The sequence below is a fragment of the Mesoplodon densirostris genome, chromosome 1 (assembly GCF_025265405.1).
Source record: "Mesoplodon densirostris isolate mMesDen1 chromosome 1, mMesDen1 primary haplotype, whole genome shotgun sequence".
In the NCBI taxonomy this organism is placed as follows: Eukaryota; Metazoa; Chordata; class Mammalia; order Artiodactyla; family Ziphiidae; genus Mesoplodon; species Mesoplodon densirostris.
The window spans coordinates 147,727,855-147,750,931 of NC_082661.1; the positions used below are offsets into that span (position 1 = coordinate 147,727,855).

General features: G+C 40.4%; 2 protein-coding genes across 8 annotated transcripts in view; one reads left to right on the plus strand and one right to left on the minus strand.

The window, feature by feature from the left end:
• The window catches only part of FRYL (FRY like transcription coactivator), a 252,295-nt gene extending 237,039 nt beyond the window's left edge, over positions 1–15,256 (plus strand). For 6 of the 7 annotated variants that reach the window (XM_060110201.1, XM_060110192.1, XM_060110228.1 and 3 more), the window contains 7 exons: positions 869–1,018; positions 1,700–1,798; positions 7,903–7,971; positions 10,724–10,741; positions 11,551–11,661; positions 12,669–12,859; positions 13,181–15,256. In XM_060110201.1, the coding sequence (XP_059966184.1) occupies positions 869–1,018; positions 1,700–1,798; positions 7,903–7,971; positions 10,724–10,741; positions 11,551–11,661; positions 12,669–12,859; positions 13,181–13,439 (897 nt within the window). In that variant the 3' untranslated portion in view covers positions 13,440–15,256. The remainder of the gene's footprint in view (positions 1–868; positions 1,019–1,699; positions 1,799–7,902; positions 7,972–10,723; positions 10,742–11,550; positions 11,662–12,668; positions 12,860–13,180) is intronic. The other variant, XM_060110246.1, reaches the window with a different exon arrangement.
• Positions 15,257–18,689: 3,433 nt separating this feature from the next.
• Positions 18,690–22,693, minus strand: ZAR1 (zygote arrest 1). Its single transcript, XM_060091114.1, has 4 exons — positions 21,833–22,693; positions 20,259–20,351; positions 20,100–20,174; positions 18,690–18,833 (listed from the first exon to the last, which is right to left on the minus strand). Exons 1-4 carry the CDS (start codon positions 22,691–22,693, stop codon positions 18,690–18,692), a joined length of 1,173 nt encoding a protein of 390 aa, XP_059947097.1.
• Between the last annotated feature and the right edge of the window lie 384 nt (positions 22,694–23,077).

Genomic DNA, 23,077 nt, shown 5'->3' on the forward strand with positions numbered 1-23,077 from the left:
TCTTAGAAAACCCAGCTCGGTACATATTCTCTCTGAGGTTTTCCCAACCAACCACTCCAACCTTCGGTCTCTCCCTCCTGGAGGTTCTTTAGTGCTTATTAACTGGAGCATTTATTTATTTAATTCTGTAGTTTTGCATTGCTACTCGGTTTTCTATTTATATTCTTTTCGTGCCAGAGATACAAATTTCTTGATGCCCAAGACTGTGGCTTATGCTTTTTTTTTCCTAATTAATCATAGTGACAACTAATGGTGCTACACATATACATGTAGGTACACGTTAAGTGTTTGTATAGTAATTACACTGTTGATTACACTAATTCATTGAGTGCTCACTATGGGTCAGGCACTGTCTGATTGTTTTATGTGAATGAATATTCTTGAGTTTTGAGAAGATATTACCCTTGATGCATTTTGATGACTTAAAGTCAGAAGGCAGCTCATAGCCAAGGAGAGTACACTACTTTTACTGAAAGTTTCTTTCTGGTAGAACTTAACTTTAGAAGAGCTAATTCCTCACACATGTGAGGACTTTATTTCCAACAACGTATATAGCATGTATTCCTTCTGTCTTTCCTAATGAAAAAAACCTCAGGAATGGGGAGATGAATGGCCTGTACCAACAGTTTCTTTTTTCAGGAATACTGTTCTGTAAATACTGTTTTGATCATTTTTAGAAATGACCATGTTTCCTAAAGAAGTGCCTAAAAACAAGGACTTACAGATCAGTTTTAAGAGTTCTATATATCACTACAATAATAGTTTTAAAATAAAAGGTTGCTCTAATTATAAATTATGCTTTTTTACTTAACCATGAAAAAAGGCTTTCATATGAAATACTAACATTTTTCTTATGTTTTCTCCATAGTCAATTCAAAGAAAGTTTGGAGACATAACTAATGAGGCAGTCAGCTTTCTTGGTGAGAGTCTGCAACGCATTGGTACCAAATTTAAAAGTTCACTGGAAGTGATGGTGGTGTGTTCAGAATGCCCGACAGTCTTTGTGGATGCTGAGACAGTAAGTTTTAACATGAGGGCTTATTATAAAAACTAAATTGAAATGGCATCATTCAGTAAATGGTCTTTTTTTTAAGGTAATTCAGAATTTTGAAGTCTGAAGGTTCATATTTTCAACTTGATTATAAATATCTAGCAGAATATAATTCCCGTGTATTATATGCAGTGGCTTGTGACTACTTCTGATTCTGGCCTCTCCCTGCCCTCACCCTCCACAGAGTCCTAGATGGGGAAGCTGAAGAATCATGCTCTAGAGATGTGTACTTTTCCTGATTCCTGAGTAAAAGCGGGTAGGAGAGGGCTAGACCTCCCCCCATGAAGAACCCAGAACTCCCTGGTCTTCCCCACTTGTGTCCAAGCACGCCTGTAGATTATGTAGTAAGGTTTTTAAAGAATTAAGGTTGGAAAAGCTTCAAGGGTGTTACCTTTAAGGTCTATCCTGGACTGACATTGCCATTTTTGCCTGAGCCCATTTTTGAAGGCAGTTGAAGGCAGGCTTATCCTTCTGACGTCCCTGAAATTGCACTGCACTTCTCCTCTGTTTCAGTGAAAGGTCAGTCCTTAGTATGGGACAGCGTACAGTTAGGGAGGCCAGCTTAAGCTGGCCTGAAAACCAAAGTTTTTGGTCTCAGGATTGTGATCAGAAATGGTGACCTGGATCAATGTGTTTCTGATTTGACAGCTGATGTCCTGTGATTTGCTAGAAACACTCAAGTTCAGTGTTTTGGAATTGCAAGAGCACCTGGATACATACAATGCCAAACGAGAAGCAGCGGAGCAGGTCAGTCTGTTTTGACCACGTAAAATAAAGTAGTTGCTTGTGACACTAGAAGCGCTAACCTGGCATAATAGCTCAGATGGAAAACAGAACCTATTAACACTTGCCTCAGGGTTTTACTGAGAATGTTGGGGCCTTGGAGCTCTCTGGCCAGTAAATTCCTATCTTTTGCTTTTAGAAATTGGCCCTCTAAGAGCCTAAGAGCACAATGGAAAATGAGCTTTATAAAACGCTTCTGTGTTGAGACTATAATAGCTGCTGTCAACATTGCAAGCTGGGGTATAAAAGCAGTATTTCCCTGAGAAAGGCACAGTGGTGTTGTGGTCCAGAAAAATCTGCAACCTGTGACAAAGTGGTGATCTTTTTCCTGTGATATGTATGTGTACGTGGGCAAGCAAAGGGAGAAGTAAGCACACAGTATATTATACTACCTGCAAAGAAATGTTTAACTCCAGTGTGGCACTGCAAGACTCAGTCGTTCTGGGCTTTCCTGGTGGTGCAGTGGTTGAGGGTCCGCCTGCCGATTCAGGGGACACGGGTTCGTGCCCCGGTCCGGGAAGATCCCCCATGCCGCGGAGCGGCTGGGCCCGTGAGCCATGGCCCCTGAGCCTGCGCGTCCGGAGCCTGTGCTCCGCAACGGGAGAGGCCACAACAGTGAGAGGCCCGCATACCGCAAAAAAAACCCAAAAAAAAACCAGTCATTCTATTCCCTGAGAATAAATCCAGTATATTTTCAATTGGCAGGGGCAGAAAAACTTAAAGGAAAAAAAGTTTCTCCTTTTCACACAAACTGCATACAGTAGGCATTTTTTCCCCTAGAATAGGAGATGAGTGTTTCATTAATAAGTACTAAATATCTATCACGGGCCTCCCTGGTGGCGCAGTGGTTGAGAGTCCGCCTGCCGATGCAGGGGATACGGGTTCGTGCCCCGGTCTGGGAGGATCCCATATGCCACAGAGCGGCTGGGCCCGTGAGCCATGGCCGCTGGGCCTGCCCATCCGGAGCCTGTGCTCCGCAACGGGAGAGGCCACAACAGTGAGAGGCCTGCATACCGCAAAAAAAAAAAAAATATATCTATCACATGTAAAGGCCTATGAAAAATGAAGTATTAAACCTGGTTCTTATTCCCTAAATATTCTAGATAGGAATATAAAGCACAAATACTGTGCATGAATAATTAGTAACAAATGTTTAAATTATAGCTATAAATAAAAGTACTGGCAATGAAAGAGACTTCCCCAAATCATACAGGTCTAACAGAGAACGGATGCAAACCAAATCTATGATTTCCAAGGAGAGGTCACTTTTGGCTGATAGGAAAGCTTCATGGAATAGAGATGCAACCTTAGTCCTTGACAGACATTAATTTTATATTGGGGGATTATCTCAGGAAAAGAATATGGTATAAGAAAATACTTATTAAGGGGGTAGTGATCTTATATCTGGACTGAAATAGTAATTACAGATTGGAGAAGAGAGAGTTTTCAGTAGCAGGAAAGTATCGGGCAAGATCTGGTCATTTTACAAATAATGTTGCTGTGTAACTTCTTATACATGTCTTTTACGTATATATGTTCAAATACCTGTTGGATATCTATCTAGGAGTGGAATTGCTGGGTCACGGGGTATACATCTGTTCAACTTCAGTAGATTCTGCCAAGCAGTTTTCTAAGAGAGGTTACATCAATTTACAATCCTATCAGAAGTGTTTATAGGAGTTACCATGCCCTAATACCTTTGCCACCACTTGGTATTGCCAACTTTTAACGTTTTGTCATTTTTGGTGGATGTGAGGTAGTATTTCATGATATTATTTTGCATCTGTCTGATGACTGTTTGAGCACCTTTTCTTCTTCATTTAGCTATTTTGTGAATTGTGCCTAAAGTATCTTGCCCAATTTTGTAAATGGGTTATTTGTGGTTTTCTTATTGATTTGTAGGAGTTCTTCATTCTAAACACAAGCCTTTTACTGGATGTACGAATTACAAATTTTTCCCCATCTGTGGCTAGCATTTCCACTATCTCAATAGCATTTTTTTGATCAACAGAAGTTTTTCATTTTACTTAGGTCCAAGCTAATCCATCTTTTCCATTATGGTTAGTGCTTTTGTGTCTTCAGAAATCTGTCTATCCTAGAAGGTTGATTGCTGTGATAATAGTCCCCATGAATCATGCTCCTCTGTGTCCACGATTCTTTGCAATATGACTTTGCTGTTGTTCCTCCCATCAAGAGATGGAATCTATTTTCCCACCTCTTAAGTCTGGGATGGCCTTGTGACTTGCTCTGACCAATCAAATTAAGAAGTGATGCTGTGCAACCTCTGAGACTAGCACTTAAGAGGTCTTTTGCAGCTTCTACTTTTGCCATCATGCCTGTCAGAGTGTAAATTGGAACAAACTCTGGAAAACTATTTGACCTCCAGCCTCCAGGAGGATGAGAGGCCATGTGGAGGAGAGTGGAGGCATCCAGCTGACTGCCAGCATGCCAGGCACTTGAGGAAGGCCAGCTTGGAACTTTCAGCCCCAGTCAAGCCATCAGATGACTGTAGACTCATGAGTGACCCTAGGCAAGACCAGAAGAAACTCCCAGCCAACACAAAGATTTATCTTGTTGTTTTAAGAAGCCATTAAGTTTTAGGGGTGGTTGGTTATACAGCAATAGATACCACTTACAACAGGAGAACATCAAATACCTACAAATTAAGTCTATTTAAAGATGTTCCAAACCTCCACACAGAAAATTTCAGTTATTACTGAGAGAAATTAAAGGCCTCCCGAATAAATGGAAGGCTATACCACGTTTATGAATCAAAAAACTCAACAGTGTAAAGTCATTTTTCCCCAAAATGATCTATAGATTGAATGCAATCTCATTCAAAATTTCAGACAATATATTAATGGAAATTGACAGGCTGATTATAGTCTTGAACACAGGTCAGGAAACTATAGCCCTCAGGTCATATCTGGCTTCCTGCCTGTTTTTGTAAATAAACTTTTTTGGAACATAGCCATCCCATTTGTTTACCTATTGTCTATGGCTATTTTGCACTGCGACACAGAATAGTTGCAACAGAAAATCTATGGTTTGCAACACCTAAAATATTTACTGTCTGCCCTTGACAGAAAACGTCTTCCAAATCTTGTCCAAAAAGAGCAACAACAAGGTCTAAACAACAGAGTGAGACCTACATCCAGTAAGACCTATTAAAAATCTCAAAAGAGTGTAGTGCTGGCATAAAAATAGACAAATAGACCAATAGAACATAACAGACCTACACATATATAATCATATAATTTACAGCAAAGGCTCTATGGCAATGCAGTGGGAAAAGAATGTTCAATAAATTGTGCCGAATCCATTAAAATATTTGTATGGAGAGAAAAATGAATTTGATTCCTTCCTAAGCTACCATCTCACCATTTCTTATCCCATCTATTCTGTTACTTTTTCCTTTCTTTCTTAACTTCTTTTCTATCAACCATTTTTCATTATTCAGTTTTTCCCCTCTAATAGTTTTTTAGTTATACATTCTTTTATTATTCCTTGAGTCTTCTAAGGATCACAGGTGAAAGCCTGGGGTATTTATCAGGACTCTGCTCTCTTGGCAGGAACTGAACAATTTTTATCTCATCTCCCCAGCACCACGAGACCAAAAAGTCTCTGCTTACCTTTTCATCCTCCCAGATGCTATTACTTGCTTCCTTAGCCTCTCCTCCTGCACATGACAAACATAGGAACAAGTGCCCCAAGAGCAAACTGCACACAGATTGGTAGGCTCCCTTCTCTGCAGCTATCTTTTCTCCAGGATCTTGGCCCTCAGTACCTCACTACCTGTGACAGCCCTGTTTTCCCAGCCCAGTGAACTACAAGCCACTACTTTTTGTTCAGCTTCTGAGCCCGTGGACATCAATGAGCAAGTCCCCTAGGGTAATGCTGGAATCAATGTACAGCTCCCTTCAGTACTTTTCTCTAACTCCCTAAATCCTCCTGGCTGGTGGTATTCAGCTTCCATAGTTGTTCTTGGAGGACTGGCCTTATACAAGCTACCCCATCATACCCAGAAGCCAAACCTCTCCAGTTAAATTTTAACCTTTATTTGGGCCTTGAGTTAAAAAAATCCATCTTGGGGAAAAAAAAAAAAAATTCCATCATGACAGGAAGACTGTTACATGTGAGTTGGAGAGTATTCTGTACACAAACCGTCTACTGTATCTTGTATACACTGACTGGGAAGGTGTGGACCTCTACTTTTGCAGGCCAGTGTGTAGCCTCGGGACAATAGGGTTGGGGCTTTTCTTGTAATAGAATAAAAATCAGAAATAATTACTTTGAATAGTGCCCCCAAATGCCATATCATAGGCATACAGTATAAAAAATTATATTTAGTAAGGACAAACCATTAAATAAGCAATTGAAATTATTTTTTTCAAATTTATCAGTATACTTGGACAAACTGGGCCGGACCTGTGATGATGATGAAGTGTATAGGCATTTTAACATTTTGAGTGAATAAAGATTAAGGTACAGATTCCATGATAGATGTCAACTGAATTTTGCTCATATAAAGAAATCTGCTAGATAGCTTTTGACAATGACTGCCAGCAGCTGTATCTTACTAGGAAAGCCTAATATGTTTTTCTTCTGAGATGCTGTCAAGTAAAGAGCCTAAGGGCCCGTGCAGGCTGAGGAACCAGGATAAAAGGGACATAAGGTCAAAGAGATTGTTTTGAAACAACCGAGACATCTAATTTTCATTCTTTGCATGTAGACCATTAACAGCTACAACTGAGAATTTCAAATGTCTACTACTGAAATATTTTCAAAGAGTAAACAATGTAGCTAGTAGTTTTTCTCAAAGTCCTAATGACTTCATATATATATATATATATATATATTAGTTTTATTATATTTAATCTATCACACAAAAAGAACTAGGAAGTCGAATGAACTGGTAATATTAATAATATCAAACCGTCAAAACCTAGGATCTTAACTTGAAGGCTCTAAGCTTTCACTTTAGCTTGGAAATTCTGTGACTCCAGTGTTTTTTCCCCACTAAACCATAGTACTATTATTTTCTTTTTATCTGACCAAGGAAAAGGTACCTTAAATAAATATCCATCTTTAGGACTAGCCCCTGGAAAAGGAAAATCCACATTTGGCTTCTGTATTCAATATTCATTGGAGATAATGTTTGTCATTTATTGCTGTCCAAAAAGGAAGAAAAAACAAACAAAAACAAGATTTAAAATGTATTTTAGTTTCTGTTTCACTAATTAAAAGTGACACTAGTCTTCTGAGAATTAAACTTCCGATAAGCAAACGGACCTGGTTAATTCTTTCTAAGTTGCCTTTATTAAATTGACAGGAGGGCAAGCCCATCTTTCATTTCCCCATCTTACATTAGACAAAGGTCAGGTATAGGTTGTGAAGATTTCCAATAAAATCTACAAAATGAATATTCTTTACTGAAATGGAGCGCCACAAGGCCCTGGAATAGAAGACACCTGATTGTGTTTCCATTAGTAAACCGTCCCCAGCGTGTGCATGTAGCCACATACACAGTATCCTCTGCTTGGGTTTGTTGCACACAAATGATTCGGCTCAAATGGAGATGAAAGTCTATGTCTACAACCAGTCCTAGAAATTCAAGTTCACTTTTTAAGACTGTTGTTTTATTTTTTTAATTAATTTATTTATTTTGTATTTTTGGCTGTTTTGGGTCTTTGTTGCTGCACACAGGCTTTTCTCTAGTTGCAGCCAGCAGGCTTCTCATTGCGGTGGCTTCTCTTGTTGCAGAGCACGGGGTCTAGGTGCACGGGCTACAGTAGTTGTGACACGCGGGCTCAGTAGTTGTGGCTCGCGGGCTCTAGAGCGCAGGCTCAGTAGTTGTGGTGCACGGGCTTAGTTGCTCTGTGGCATGTGGGATCTTCCCAGACCAGGGCTTGAACCCGTGTCCCCTGCATTGGCAGGCAGATTCTTAACCATTGCACCATCAGGGAGGTCCAAGATTGTTACTTTATATGAGCAGGCCATTACACTACCTATTTCATTATACATTGTGCAATTACTCTATTAAAATTTACTGTTATTTATTTCTTCAGTGGTTAGACAATTGTAAGAGGACATTTGGTGCCAAAGAAGACATGTATAGGATAAACACAGATGCACAAGTAAGTTTCTTATTCTTAGTTTTGCTATATTTCTGTATCAGGTAAAATAATATGTATTCTCAAATGTCCTTGATATTCCTAGAAATAAAGAATATTGGTAACATTTTTCATTTTTGTTATCAGAACAATCTTTGTAAAAGTTAGGTTCAGTGGAATATTGGCTTAGTAATGAAAAATTCACTTTAATAAAAATGAACGGCCAGCTTATGACTGAAGCTTAATAACATTCCATAGATAAGCTCGATGAATATCTGGACAGTCCAGGTTGACTTTTAGTTGCATCTGCCTCTTTAAACATTTTTTCATTCTGCATTAGTCCTCTACAGATAAAGTCTGGTCAGGATAACAAACCTGAGTAATGTTATATACATTCATACTAGCCCTTCCGAAGCTGAAATTCTGATTGGATAAATTATGGTTTTTGCTAGTATAAAATTCAGTGAAAATAATAGTAATATATTTGCTTAGAGAAAAGTGCACATATGTAACACATACATTAAATGAGGATAAAATTCAGACCTACAAATCATTCTAATAGAAGTATAACTTCATATGGGGAACATGTATTAATCAGTTAACACCCTTTGCATTTGACATGAGAATTCTAACCTTTGACAACATCAGATTGTTACAGATTTCTAGTCACTGTAAGTTATTGTACTATTGTAATAAAAATGTGAAGTTTTACAAAACTGAAATGTTGAGAAAATAACAGTATACTCTCAATAAATGTAAGCTATTTGCCAGGCACTGTGCTGAGCATTTCACATTCATTATCTCAGTCCTTACAGCTCTGTCTAGTAGATGTTGTAATTAGCCCCGTTACACAGATGAGGATACATAATAAGCAATTAATAAATATTCAAAAATAAATGAGAAAAAGTATATGCAAATTAAAATTGAGGCTCAGAGAAGCTAATTTATCTAATATCAGTAAGTAAATAGATTAAGATTCAAACCTTGGAAGGCTGACTCCAAATCCTGCTCTGTCATAAAGAAATTGTCAAATAATCTGTGTAAAGAAAGAAACGAGGCAAGATAAGGAATTAACCTCAGACTAGAATTAGATCCTTTGGTTCTAATTCTGTCTTTGCCACTATGGCTTAAGCAAGTAACAAACTGCTTTTCTCATATATAATTAGGTGGTTAGACTAAGTGATTTCTTATACCCCTTCTACCTTGAAGAAAATGAGTTCCATCTCCAGGAGTCTATGTCAATTAATATAGCTTGAGATTTTCTACTAAGTGAAAACTGAGAACTCGGTACATTGAAGACTTCCATTGATATCTTAGGTCTCCTTTCACATTCAGCTCCTTGAGAGCAGGGGTCCCTTTTTGAACAACATTATGTATTGTCTTTTGCTGTATACCAGTATAGTCTTTTGCATAATAAGCAATCAATAAATATTAAAAATAAATTAAGGCTGTATATGCAAATTTCAGTACACTGAAAAGCAATATTTTTAAATGTACAGTGTTAACATATTTAGCGTGATTTCTAGTAATTCAGAGCTATGAAATTAATTATGTCTGTGTTATTTCCTACAGTTGTGGTGATGGTAAACTTTATCAGTGATTTCTTTTCCATTACATCCCAAAGTAGATGCTCTGGATAATACGTGTGTAGAGTCAGTTTTTATTTATGCTAATGGAAGTGAAAAAAAATATTTAAAAGCTTAAATTGTTGTTAGTTTCCATATAAAACTGTATGAAGTAAAACCTCAGAAATTTAGATATGCTAATATGTTTGACATTGGATTGTGCTCAGCTAATATTCACAGGATGACCATCTACATAATTTATGGTAAGCAGTACGGAGCTGAAGTTCACCTTTGCTTAGCAAATCCCTTCTAAATTGATAGGAATAAATGTTATATAAACAGTGCTTCAGAGGAAACTATTTAGAAAAGCAGATTTCAAAAAGGACTTTTAGAAGCAATATTTACATTATGGCGATTGCTGTTTTAATTAGAAGTCATTCTTCTCCATTAATGAGACTAGGTCTAAGTTGCTGTAGATATTTTAATGTAATAAGTTTTAAATATTCCATAAACTGGACGTTTCACTGTGTATTTTACATTACCTCATTTGATTCAAACCTAGTTGGGTTGAATTTCTGAGGTTTACTAAATTACATTTGCAATACAATTTAAAACACACAACTGCTCTCAATATTTTACCTTCCGATTCAGCACTAATTACGGCAACTTAGGACTTAGTTAGACAGCAAAGGGTAGGCAACCCAGAATGAGCCACGCCAGAGAGAATCTTCTCATAGGCAAATGCATATTACATAAAATTATAAACCAATTCTTTTCTGAGAAGAGCAAATCATTTCATATTTTCTAATCAGAAGTTTTCCACTTTACTAATGGAAATTTATTACATTTGGCTTTTTTTTTTTTTTGGAAAGGCTATAAAAACCCAGATAGAAGACCACTTTCAGTAGCCAACTTTCCCAATATCCCACTAGTTTTATTCTTTGTAGCTTTTGCACAAGAAATAAACTATAGCCTAAATGTAATTTAGCTGTTATTTGGCAAAGAGTGAAAAACACCCTGGATTGTTACAATAAATGTCTAAAAAGTTTTATTCTGGAAATAGCATCATAAATTTTTCTTTTGGGTGTAATTTTAAATGTTCTTCAGTTTGCCTGGGACATCTGTGACCCTAGTTAAAATGATTTGTTACACTAATTCTTGGTCTTTTTCTTCCTTTGTATTTTTTGTGACCCGATCACCTTCTTGCTTAGCAAATGGAAATTCTAGCAGTAAGTGACCTGTCTTAATTTATAGACTACTTATCCATGTCAGACAAACTGGTTTTCATTTGCCATTTGTGACCTAGCAATGTTTTGTCATGGACTGCTTTAAGAGTAGTGTGTGCTTCAGTTTTGCATAGCCCTAATCCATGAAATGTTTCAGTCCTACAAAGACAATGAGGTTTTATAATTAATCTGTACAACTAGTGGCTGCCTTTTTACACATCTCTAACATGTCTCCTTTTATATTTCTTAATTTAAAAATCCAAGTGCATTTGTTAATTTCATTGTCTTGTTTCAGTGAGATTACAAATTTGCTTTTTTTAAAAAAAGGAACTCATTTTAAAGACAAACTATTCTTACTTTTTAGGTGAGAGGTTATCCAGTTTTACTTTTCGCTTTATCAAGCACTTGTTGATAAATGCAGTGAGATGTACATCTCAGTGTGGCAAGCATATATGCACTTGTAAATTCTTCTCCTTATGAAGTTAAAGTTTTAAGTTCTAGTGAATTCTTTTTAAAGCATTCTATTTATTGCCTGCTGAAAAATTCTGTTTGTCTAATGTGAAAATGTGCTTCACACTAAAAATGAATTATGTAACCAATAATCTTTAAATTTTTATTTTAATCCCAGTCTTCAGAGCATCTTTCATCTGTCTTTCATCAACTTCATACCATATTAACTTGCTTACTGCAGAAAAATAAAGCTCAGAATAAATTTTAACAATTATTTACTTATAAATTCTTATTTGAAATATGTTGTCTAGTCAAATATGGAAAATAACACCTAAATTTAACACAGTGTTATTTATTTCTAGGAACTGGAGCTCTGCCGAAGGTTATACAAATTGCATTTTCAATTGCTGCTTCTGTTCCAAGCCTACTGTAAACTTATCAATCAAGTAAACACAATTAAAAATGAAGCAGAGGTAAATATTCAGTTGTACTAGGCATTAGTAACTGATTCTAGGAAATTAAAATACATACATACATATTTCCTTGCAGGAGCGATGAAGTGAGAAGTCGCTTATAGTGAATCTTTCCCCACCCCGCCCCAGTTAAGCATTATTGGTTTTTGAAATGATGTACTATTTCAGGACCTGTTAGTAAATCTGACAGCAGATTTCCAGCGATCTTAAAAGATCCGAGACCTTAAAGGTCGCAGTAGCAGCAACAGATCATCTGTAATCAAAAATGAAGTAAAGCATGTCAATTCAATAAAGACAAAATTGTATTATGAAACCCCCTAACATCTTGTCCACATAGTGTTTCTGTAGTTCAAGTAATGCACACAAGAATAAACATGTCAAGAGCACTGAGAATGTTAGAAATCGTGTCATGAATAGATTCAAAAGTAGGGACTTTAGTCTTTTTCCCCCTTGTCAACCACTGGTACCAAAACTATCACCGAGGAAATCACTTCGCTTTCTAAAGTGGTTAAATTTATTTAAAAAAATAAACACTCACTGGTTTATATAAAATACCCTGGGTAAGTAACCCTTTAAAATATAAAGACTTCTCATTACTGTCAAAATTTTTTTTCACGATCATCCCATAATTCCAGGCCTGCTGTTAGCAAAATAATAACGTAAATGTATTTTTACTATCCAAGATGAAGTATATGTCACATGTTAAAACCAATATAAACGTTGGTTGCAACCAATTATTTTAACTTATTACAATGTAACAGTTATTACACTTAAGACAACCTGTTTTATCAAGAGTATTTAAAGGCTACTATTTGGCAGCTGAAATTATTTATTCCAACTGAATAGAGAACTTGAAATATTAACCGCCCATAAGGACTAAGTTTAACAGTTGAAAATAATATTTAAGAGAAAATACTACCACCATTCGATGTATCTTCACAGCCAAGTAAATGCTCTTGTTGTTACTGAACAAATTGATCCTTTTAAGGTATATTTATTTCTTTTAGGTCTTCAACATGTCAGAGGAACTTGCCCAGTTGGAAAGTATCCTCAAAGAAGCCGAGTCCGCCTCAGAAAATGAAGAAATTGACATTTCCAAAGCTGCACAAACTACTATAGAAACTGCCATTCATACTTTAATTGAAACTTTGAAAAATAAGGAATTTATATCAGCTGTAGCACAAGTCAAAGCTTTCAGGTAAATTGTGAAGAAATTTATAGGAGATGCCTTTATACCTAACTGGAAGTTTATAAAGATTGGGTTTGGTTTTCAGTTTGATGTTTCAATATTATGTCTTTGTGAAAGGAAAACATGACCTTATTTTGTACAGTTACCAATGAAATGACACCAATTTTAGATTTTGTTCATACTGTGATACTTTCACAGTAATGTTTGCTCAAATATTAAAACATCCTCAGTGATTCCAAAGGAAATTATTTTTATAGGTATTAACTTAAAAGTAGTTATCTTTAATAATTACTTTGAGTCTCAGGACTTAAAAATACTGTGTGTTTTCAGATCTCTCTGGCCCAACGATATCTTTGGCAGTTGTGAAGATGACCCTGTCCAGACACTGTTACACATCTATTTCCATCACCAGACCCTGGGCCAGACGGGAAGCTTTGCAGTCATAGGCTCTGACCTGGACATGTCAGAAGCCAACTACAAATTGATGGAACTCAATCTAGAAATAAGAGAGTCTCTACGCATGGTGCAGTCATACCAACTCCTAGCACAGGCCAAACCAATTGGAAGTTTTGTGAGCACTGGATTCTGAGAAACTTCAGGCATTTAGGAAGAGACTAAACTGAAGGCGATTAAGAATATTAACAAGCACCTTCTATGGACCCTTGCAGTTCACTGTCAAACTTTACCAGGGTAAAAAAGTAAGAACGTCAGAATCAGAGCTGAAGGGAAAAAAAACGAATCGTTTAACAGCTGCCAATACCTCCCACAATAACTGTGTGAAGAAAGAATTTTTTTAATTACCTATGTGAAAAGAAAAGGGCTAAAAGTGATGCATACAAATATATTACTTTCTGGAGAAAGAAAAGAATTCTAAGAATGTCTGCAATAATGGCCTCTAATACTGAGACATTGGAAAGCAGGTGAAATGAGGCTGAAATCGAGGCTGGTTCATTTTAGCTGAAGACCTGCAGAGATGCTTGGATTTCTAGTAGTCACAAGCATAATCAACAACTGACAGTTAATCATCTACATGAAGAACATCCAGTCGGATGGATATACACAGAAAGACTTCTTTGCAAAAACCATTGATTTTTTTTTTTTTCCCCAACATGTGGGATAAGGGCGTGGGTGTTTTGTTTTTTGGTCTGTATAAGGAATTGTGTGTGTGTGCGAGCTGAGATGTGTGAATATGTGATAGTCATATTTTCAAGGTATGGATGTTTGGTGATAACGTCTCAGAGCATGCCTAAAAGAGCACTGCAAGATTATTTTTGAAAAAATTTTATTTTATTAGATCTAACTCTTCATAGTGTGTAAATGTTAGAACATTTTAATAATATTTTAAAACTGGGCTTTCCCAGTATTTCAAAAAGAAATAATATATCTGTTAACGTTATTGGAATGCTGCTCAGTTCTCTGATCAGTGCTTATGTTACGATTGTTGATAACTAACCAAAGTAGATGCCTGCAGAGACTTTAAAATGTAAAATAAAGATGTATGCTGCCCGTCAGCTCTTCTCATTAGAAAAGTTAACTTATTTTACTCCATAATTATTATAGAAACTGTATAGATTAAAACCAGTATTTTCTTGTACATTTGTGCAATGCACTGTTATACAAGAAGAGGTGTACAAAGCTAAAGAAAAAATTGTGGTCATTGATGGTAAAATATATGACTTGCAGGCCCTGAAGTCTGCAGAATTCAAGAAGAGAGATGCAAATGCATTTTTATATGTTTATTCAGGACTCACATGTTTCACCCTAAAGGAACCTGGGGCTATGGGGGAAGATGAAAGGAAGCCTGAAGACTGACTACCAAAACATGCAATATACTTATTCACTGTCCAAGCCTGTAGCATAACATGAACTGGATTCTCTGTCCTTTTTTTAAATAGCATTTTGTAAAAGAAATGAATGTAGTCCCACAATTCCTCTGATTTGAAAGGAACACCTTGTATTTTTTATATGCATCTCTTATCCACTGTGACTTTTCTTTTAAACTGGGCTCTGGGATTCCAGAGCTTAGAATGTAGAAATGAAATGCTTGGCTTTGCCTTTTCTTGGTGGTGCAGACCCCTGCCAGAAATGTAATTATGCTCAAGTGCATTAACTGAGGGCCCTGTGCACGCCGCTGGACTGCTGACTAGAGTTATGTTTCTTGTAAAATTCTGTAACTGGTCACAGCACATTCATAATCACTGTATTTTTTGACCCTGATAAAAACAATTATTTTGATGGTGTTCTGGTACTGTAAATGGTGTCCTTTAAATTATTTAATAACTTCTGGGTGCGGGGCAGGAAGAGAGGGGTGGGTGTCTGGAGACACACCACACTTTACAGCCTATCTTACCATCCCCTATTTTTCTCACCCTCCTTATATCCTTTTTGTTAAAATAAAAAGCATTGTAGCTGTTGGTTTGTGTTGTATTTTAAGAAAAGATGAATGATTAGAGTGTGCATAATTAAGGAACTTTTCAAATGTTGCCTTCATTATTCTTAAAAATATTTTTCCTTCAAAAGGGGAGAACAGATTCAGTTCAATTGACTAATTACCCAAACCAAACCTTCCAAACAGTTGAAATTTCCTTCTCCTATTTATATATAACTAAGCCTATTAATAATGTAATAAAGATTAATGCACATGCAGAAAGCAAGATGCAGATATAAAGTCATTAGGATTGTCCTTTTGCAAATCAGATTTCCTTAAAACCTATAATTTTTTGCTCCTTGTCCTCTGGGTCCAAAGTTTGCATTTATTAACAAAATATATCAAATGCTTAATTTATTAAACACCTTATTTAGTTCCAATCAGAGCCCAGTCTTTGCTCATATAAACTTTTTCCTTTGCCCACTAAATTTATCATTTTTAAACAGTAAGTCTGTAAAATCACACAAGATAAGAGATCTGGGTACTTTCCTGGTGGTCCAGTGACTAAGACTCCACGCTCCCAATGCAGACGGCCTGGGTTTGATCCCTGGTCAGGGAACTAGATCCCACACGCGCAACTAAGCGTTCGCATGCCACAACTAAAAAGATCCCAAGTGCTGCAACTAAGACCCGGTGCAGCCAAATAAATAAAAAAAAAATTTAAAAACAAACAAACAAAAGATATCTGGCAGTTTCTCCAAAGAAGAAAAATCCAAAGGATTTTTAACACAATTTAGAAAATATTTTCTACTTTTAGTGATATAAGATGGAGGGTGTGGTACAGCCCACAATCTACCTTAAATTCAGGAAATCGTCAGACGTTTTCTTGGAACAGACTCACCAAAGCCAGAGTGAGTGTACCTCCTTTTGGTCTATGAGAACTGCTCATCCACCAGCATAACCTACACTAGAGGAAATAAGAATCAATGTGATAATAATTGTACTTTATGGCATTCTTATTTTTAAATTTTCAAAGTAACCCACTGTCACTTTAGCAAATGTAAGAAATATGAACAAAACTAGAATCACTTCTCTTGACACCCAGAGAGAACAGTATTCTGGCCTTCTAGCCTCTCAATCTCTCAAAGAAAAATCAATTTTATAAATTTCCAATTATACATACAGTTTGACAGTGCCTTATTAGTAGAATGTTATCACCATAACTCATGAATCATGAGTTTTTATACCACTTTGTTCAATGTCTGAATGGCCACTAACTCTAAGTAACACATATTTTGATCCTTGCTTTCCTCAGCTGTAAAACAGGGTTAGCTGCTCTATTAGGAAAATTAATGGCAAACAATATTAAGCTTAAAGAATGATTAATAGCCATTTTAATAGCTGTATTAATAACCATTGAATTTGTCCTAGGACTCATTGAAGGTATATTGCTATTGTTCTTCATTCAGCAAATGCTTAGAGTGAATATTATGTACCCCTTGCACGTCATGTGAGTCAGATCGGTTTCCTCTCCCTGTACCTACCCTCAACCACCACATCAGGAGTTAGTAGTGTTAGTACAAAACACATCACCTTCACCCACACCTAGAGTTCTCATCCTTCATTTCTCTTTTGTCCCACCACCATTTGATCTTTGCAAGACTCCTTACAGGTTTAACAGGCATCCACCGTACTGCCAGAGTGATTACTTTTTTTAAAAGGTGAATCTGTCACCATGCCCCACCACAGCTTTAAAACCTTTCAGTGGATTCTTACTGATGACATGAAAACCAGTCATCCTGAGCAAGGTCCAGAGTCCTTCCAGCCTGGGCCTATCAGTTGCACCTGCCATCATCCCCATCCCTGCCCCTGTGGCCTCCTGGCTTTCTCTACCACTGGGCCTTTGCACACATTAGCTTAGTCTGGAAAAGTTCTTTCTTCCCCTCTTTGTCTAATTCAACTCATCCAAACTTTAGCTCAGCTGTAGTGTCATTTTTTAGGCAAGGCTTCCCTGACCTCCCCAAGTCATCCCTTTTTTTTCTCCTACCAGGCACCAAGTAGGTCTTACATAGTGCAGGGCAGAAGTTTTATGCAGGAATTAATGGCCATCTACCCGATACACTGGAAGTTTTATGAGGGCAGAGCCCACAGCCATGTTTTTCTACGGTGAATGCAAGGCTGACTCAATTGTAGTTTTCACACTTCAATTCCATAAGCAATACAGGGGGCGCCTATTCAATGCTTCACCTCTGTGTAGTGATTCAGTAGAGACAGGGACCTAAGAATCTGCCTTTTTACAAACACCTTACCAAGCCATATGGTTAGAGGCCTTCCCCCTTGCTATAAAGTTCTAGAGACTTCAAACTCATTTTCGTTTCTATTTTCCATATTTGTCTACATACAAGCATCCAAGATGTTAACAGACTTACTATATATGGTCTATGAGGTAGTAAGGGTTAACTTAAAAATGGGATGCTCAGAAAATTGGAAGGAGGCCTAATTAGCACCTGGTTCCAATTATGTGGTTTCTGTAACCAAGAAATCAACAGCTCTCAACTCTGATTTCATTAAAATCCCTCATGTCATCCCCCACCCCCATCCCTGCACCGGGAGAGCGCTGGTGCCGGGTCTCATGTTTTCTTGGTAATCAGGTAGAAAGCTTGGTAATCAGGTTAGGATGAGAATCCCTGTGTTAGATGGCGCCAAACACTGCTTCCACTTACAGAACTGCAAGTCCATAATGACAAAGGCTAAATAAAGCTGCCTCTAACTGAATCTTTAAATACATTTAGGAGAGCTTTTTTTTTCAAGTTAACAAATTACCAGCCGAAGTCCACTTGAAGTTATTTAACATCTTAAAGCTGCCCTTAGCCACCCTGTTCCCATCCGTACCTGTGACATCGTGATTAGCAAGGCACCAGTTCTCACAGCCTTTCTCCCTCAGCAACGACTAAACCGAGATCAGCTGTAGGCCCATCCATTCTGGGTTCTGACTCTGCATTATCCATCCCCAAACATCAGAGTCCCCTCAAACGTCAAGGCCTGGCTCTAGCCTCCACCTGCCCCAGAAGGATGCTCATTTTAATAGATGGCTTTTTATTCAATTAATTTCTTATAGGCATCAGCCCTACAGACCTACAAGTAGTAAACCTCCCATGTGAGTCCCTCTACACTTTTCTCTCAAGTGACTATCCTAGTTCAGAGCCTGGTTGCTCTGTAAGCAATGGACAGATATTAAAGTAAAAGGCCCAGACTGTTAAGACAAGACAGGCTCCCCTAAATCTTAAGGATTTTACGCAGTGTATCAATTTTGCAATGCTTTTATTTGACAGCTTCGTCAAATACAGCCTTTCACGAAGTATTTTGAGGGAGCGGCAGAGAGGAGGAGGGGCATGGAAAAAAGCTCACTTGTCTGCTCCACTAGCACACACACGTTCAGCGGGACCAGTGTTTTGGTTTTTTCACATTCATTTAAATGATATATTTGAAACTGAAAGTGCTGTCACAGGATAGGCGTTTGCCTTTGCATCTCCCACACAAGTCTTGACGGTGGGGCCTTTTGGGGTCCACGTGGCGAACTTTTACTGGGCAGGAGCATCTAGTCTGTTTACAATTCTGAAAAAAAAAAAGTGAGAAGTACATACAGAACATAAACACTTGGTGATGTCCTGGAACTTCAAAGTTATTTTTCTAGTCCATTGCAATACTAACTGAATGCACGCTAAGCAAAGTCCTGTGCTAATCTTGTTCTGTCTACATCCCTTCCTAGCAAGGAGAAGGATGGGAGGAATAGAGCATTTTATCATGCAGTCCTGCTCCCATGTTGCACAGGATTCAATTCTGAATTGTGTGAAGTTTCTTTTAAAACAGTTTAAGAGGAAATCTGTCCCTGCCCTTGAAGGGTAGGGAACAAGCAAGCAGGAGAGAGGAGTTTAACAACATCGAAGGTGTGAGGCCAGGAACTAGTAGCAGGCCTGGCACCAGTGGCTAACCTTGGCCCTCTCCCTGCTCCGAAGGACCTCAAGCTGAGGCAGAAGGCAGAGCAGCAACTGCTGGGCCAAGAGCAGAGTGGTTAGAAAGTCCACTTTCATTGTCACACTCCTCTCTCCTACTTTAGAATGTACCCTACTCTCCCAAGATCTAGATGAGTCTAAGTTTTCCATACTTAATTTCTCTCCACCCACCCTGCAGTGTTCACGCATCCGGCACCCACCTGGAGTCAAGTGCATTGATTAGGCTGTCTCTACTGGCAAGTCAAGCTCCACTAGCCGTGTGATTAACAGGCAAGTTTAGCCACTTCTCCCTCTTCGATTATCAGAGCCTTTTATCACAGTACAGTGCTCAGTTAATAGTAACAAGCAACGTGTTACCAGTTAACCCCATAAAGCTTAGGGTTAAAGCTAAAGCAACTTAGGTTTACTTTAAAACAAATCCCTTCCTGAACTCACAGGCAAAATGGAAATTTTAAAAAACCCGTGCTTTTACTAAATACTTTAACTTGGGTATGTGCTTCATAAAACGCATTTGGGTAAAACCGTCAACCTTTACTACTTCGTATTAGTAGAAAGATAATCTGTTTTCTAAGTTTATTTTCTCCTACAGTCAGCTGAGTCGCAGGCAAAGCAAACATTCTTCCACACGGCAAGTGAAGCAACAGCGTCTAGAGACATTCACATGACCGAGGTTTGCAAGAGCAGAAGAAAACTAACACCAAGGCCTTGTTTCCCAGTTAAGTGTTATTTCTACAACTCCTTCCAGAAAGAAATCAAAACCTCAGGTCACTGGGAATCTACGCTCTTTTAGGAAATACATTCAGGAAACTACCCCCAAATTTTCTAATCACTACCCAGTTCAAACACAAAATACAAACATTCAATTTACTTGACAGGTGATATCCTCCACTCGGTAAGGGTTATAAGACTTCTGACATGTTCTGCAAAACTGCTTGTAGTAAACCTGTGATGGGAAAGAGGAAAAACTTAGAGCAAAACCCTCCTGAACCTTTTGTCAGGATGATGCCAGTTACAGGGCACTTCTTACCTTGTTAGTGCCCTGTACACACCACACGTAGGCACTTTCCCATCGGATGTTGCAGTCCTTGCAGTGATAGTAGCCATATTTCTGTTCTAAGAACTGAGCAAAAGGATAGCAGAGTTTAACCAACATGACATCTGAATTAGCCTTCATCTCAGAAGCTTGGAAAGGATCTGATACTTAAAACTGGCAACTCCACTCCATATCTTGGAGGAAAGTAGAATCAGGTTCATAGTCCATCTCCACCACGTAATCATTAGGAAAGCTAATGGCTTAATTAAGTAGAAAAGCGAGGGCCCACCGGAATTTTATGTACCGGATTATCTTGGTTCATAAAGCAAATTAACAGATTACTAAGCAGGTGTTTTCCCTCAGGCAGGCAAGGGGAAAACCAAACACATAGGGTTCCTGAACTTTGGGGTTCTTTAGGGAGGGCTTCTCTCTGTAGAATAGGTCTGATCTTAGGACACACATGAATGAAGTGGTTAAACTCAAGAAAAGAAACTAGACTCTGCATCCTAAAATGATCTTGGGTGAGAACACCTTGAAAAAAGTTCTCTATGCTAATTAAGTTTCCACCAAACAGTGGTGCTGGGAATCTAAAATACAGATAAGCCATAATTCACACATAATATGAACAAAAGTAGTATTACCTTATTCTTAAGTTCTTCTTCTCAGTGAGAAACAAGTTATAAACAAGTTTTTGGAGTTAGGCCTTTAGAATTGGAAGGAACTTTGGAGGACACTGAGCAATTTCACAGGTGAGCAAACTGAAGCCCAGGAAGGTAAAGACTTAAGATCATACACAGCTTGGAGTGTGCACAGCTTGTGCACAAACTTGATTCACTCTGTGTTCCCCCACCCCCACTAAACAGCCCTGGGGAGCCTGGAAGAGACCCCAAAAGGGCTCTTCCGGGCCTCTTACTACCTCTCATGCCTTTCCACTCCCCTGGGTTACAACCCCTCAGTGTGCTCCAGCTCTTTCAGTTTCAGGCAAGTACCAACTGGCCTTCCAAGCCTGCTCCTCTCAGGCAGCAATGCAGCACAGCGCAGATGCAGTGCTATTAGATTTCTGAAGAGGGGTGCGTCTTAAGGGCAAGAGAAGATCCTGACTAGGACCCCAGAAGTCAATTGTTAACGGTTTCTAACACACTGAATGAGAAAATGTGAGTGGGATCCTTGGGAATCAACTCCCTTTGCCAGTTAAGTTCACCTTCTGATGCTCCGAGACCCATCCTAGATCATCCAGTGCAGGATCAACACAGGGCTACACTCCCGTGGTCAGAGCTTTATACAGCTAATACGCTCGGAATAAGAATGTTAAAAGGGCGTTTCCTCGGCCACCCCCTGTGCAACCGGTGTTTTACCATCGCAGCAACACGCAAACTACACTGGATTGAATTCTGCCGGAGAAAGACGACTTCAGCAGCTGCCGAAAGGCACACAGAAGTGCCCGCGCCTAAGGGAGCGCGCGCCTCCACTTGTCGTGAGCAGCCGCGGGGCGGGGACGGGGACGCGAGCCAGGAGGGCGCACAGCCCTGGAGCTCCCACTCCGGTTCCCTGGCCGACTCGGGACTCACCTGGAAGCGCAGGCGCTCCTTGCCCGGCTGGGGGCTCCGCGGCGACCACCTCTCGCCCGCGGCATCCGGGGCGCCGGCCACCGGCGGGGGCTGCTCCCCGCTCGCCGGTACGCCGGCCTGGGCCTCGTCCTCCTCGGACTGCGGCCGTTGGGGCTCCTTCCTCGCCGACCCCTCTCCCTCCTCGGGCTCCTCGGGTCCTCGGGGCCTCGCAGCTGGCGGCCCTCGCTCTCCGTCCGGCGCCCCGGGCCTCTGCTCGGCCGCCGCAGTCTCGGCCCCTTCCAGGAGGGTGGCAAGGCGGCGGGAGGCCACGGGCGAGTACACCGCCACGGTGCGCGGGAAGCGCACGGGCCGCGGGGCGCCGCTCGGTGGGCTGCCCTGCTCGGGGCCCCGGCGGGCCAGCTCCGGGGAGGCCGGGCAGCTGCCGCCCGCGCCCGCCGCGCCCTCGAGGTCAGGGCCGGGCTCGCGGGCCCTGCGCAGCAGCGTACGCCGCCCCAGCGAGCACTGCACGGAGACGTCGCGGCGCGGGTTCACCTGCACGGCCACGTCCCGAATGCTGGCCCGGCCGGGCCGCGGGGCGAGGCCGGGGCCCACCTGCGACAGGAGGGCCATGAGCTGCGCCCGCTGGTAGCTGTGGAAGTACTCGGCGGCTGCCAGCTGCCCGTAGCCCGGGAAAGACGACGAGGCCGCGCCGTCAGAGGAGGAGGAAACCGGAGGGTAGCCGCCGTCCCGGTGCCGCCAGCCTCCCCCGCCCGCCGCTCCCTTGCCCTTGGCGGCCGGGTAGGGGTAGGGGTACGGGTACGAGTAGAGGGCGCACGCCGGGTACATGTAAGCGTCCAGCACCTCGTCCCCCAGAGCAGCCATCAGCGCACCCCTGCCGCTCCTGCCCGCCCCTGCGTCCTAAATAGGCGACCTCCCGGGGGCAGCCGGGCGCGGGCCCCACCCCCGCTGGCCGCGCTGCGCGGCCCCCCGCACCCTCCCCGCCACCCGCTGGTGTCCCCGCCGGAGGGGCCCCTGCCAGACTTTCTCGGTGTGGGAACTTTCCACACCCGGAGGCTGGCACAAATACCCTGAGATGATCCGCAAAGAAGGCTTTCTTTGCGAAGCAGAACTGGTCTGTAAGTGAACTGGCTCCAGGTGAAGAGGATACCAGCAGGAGAACCATCACGGCGATTCGCTGAGCCAGGTGGTCCCCAGCCCTGGGTGATCGTCGGCGCCGCCCGGGAAGCTGAGGCGAGGCTGATTGCC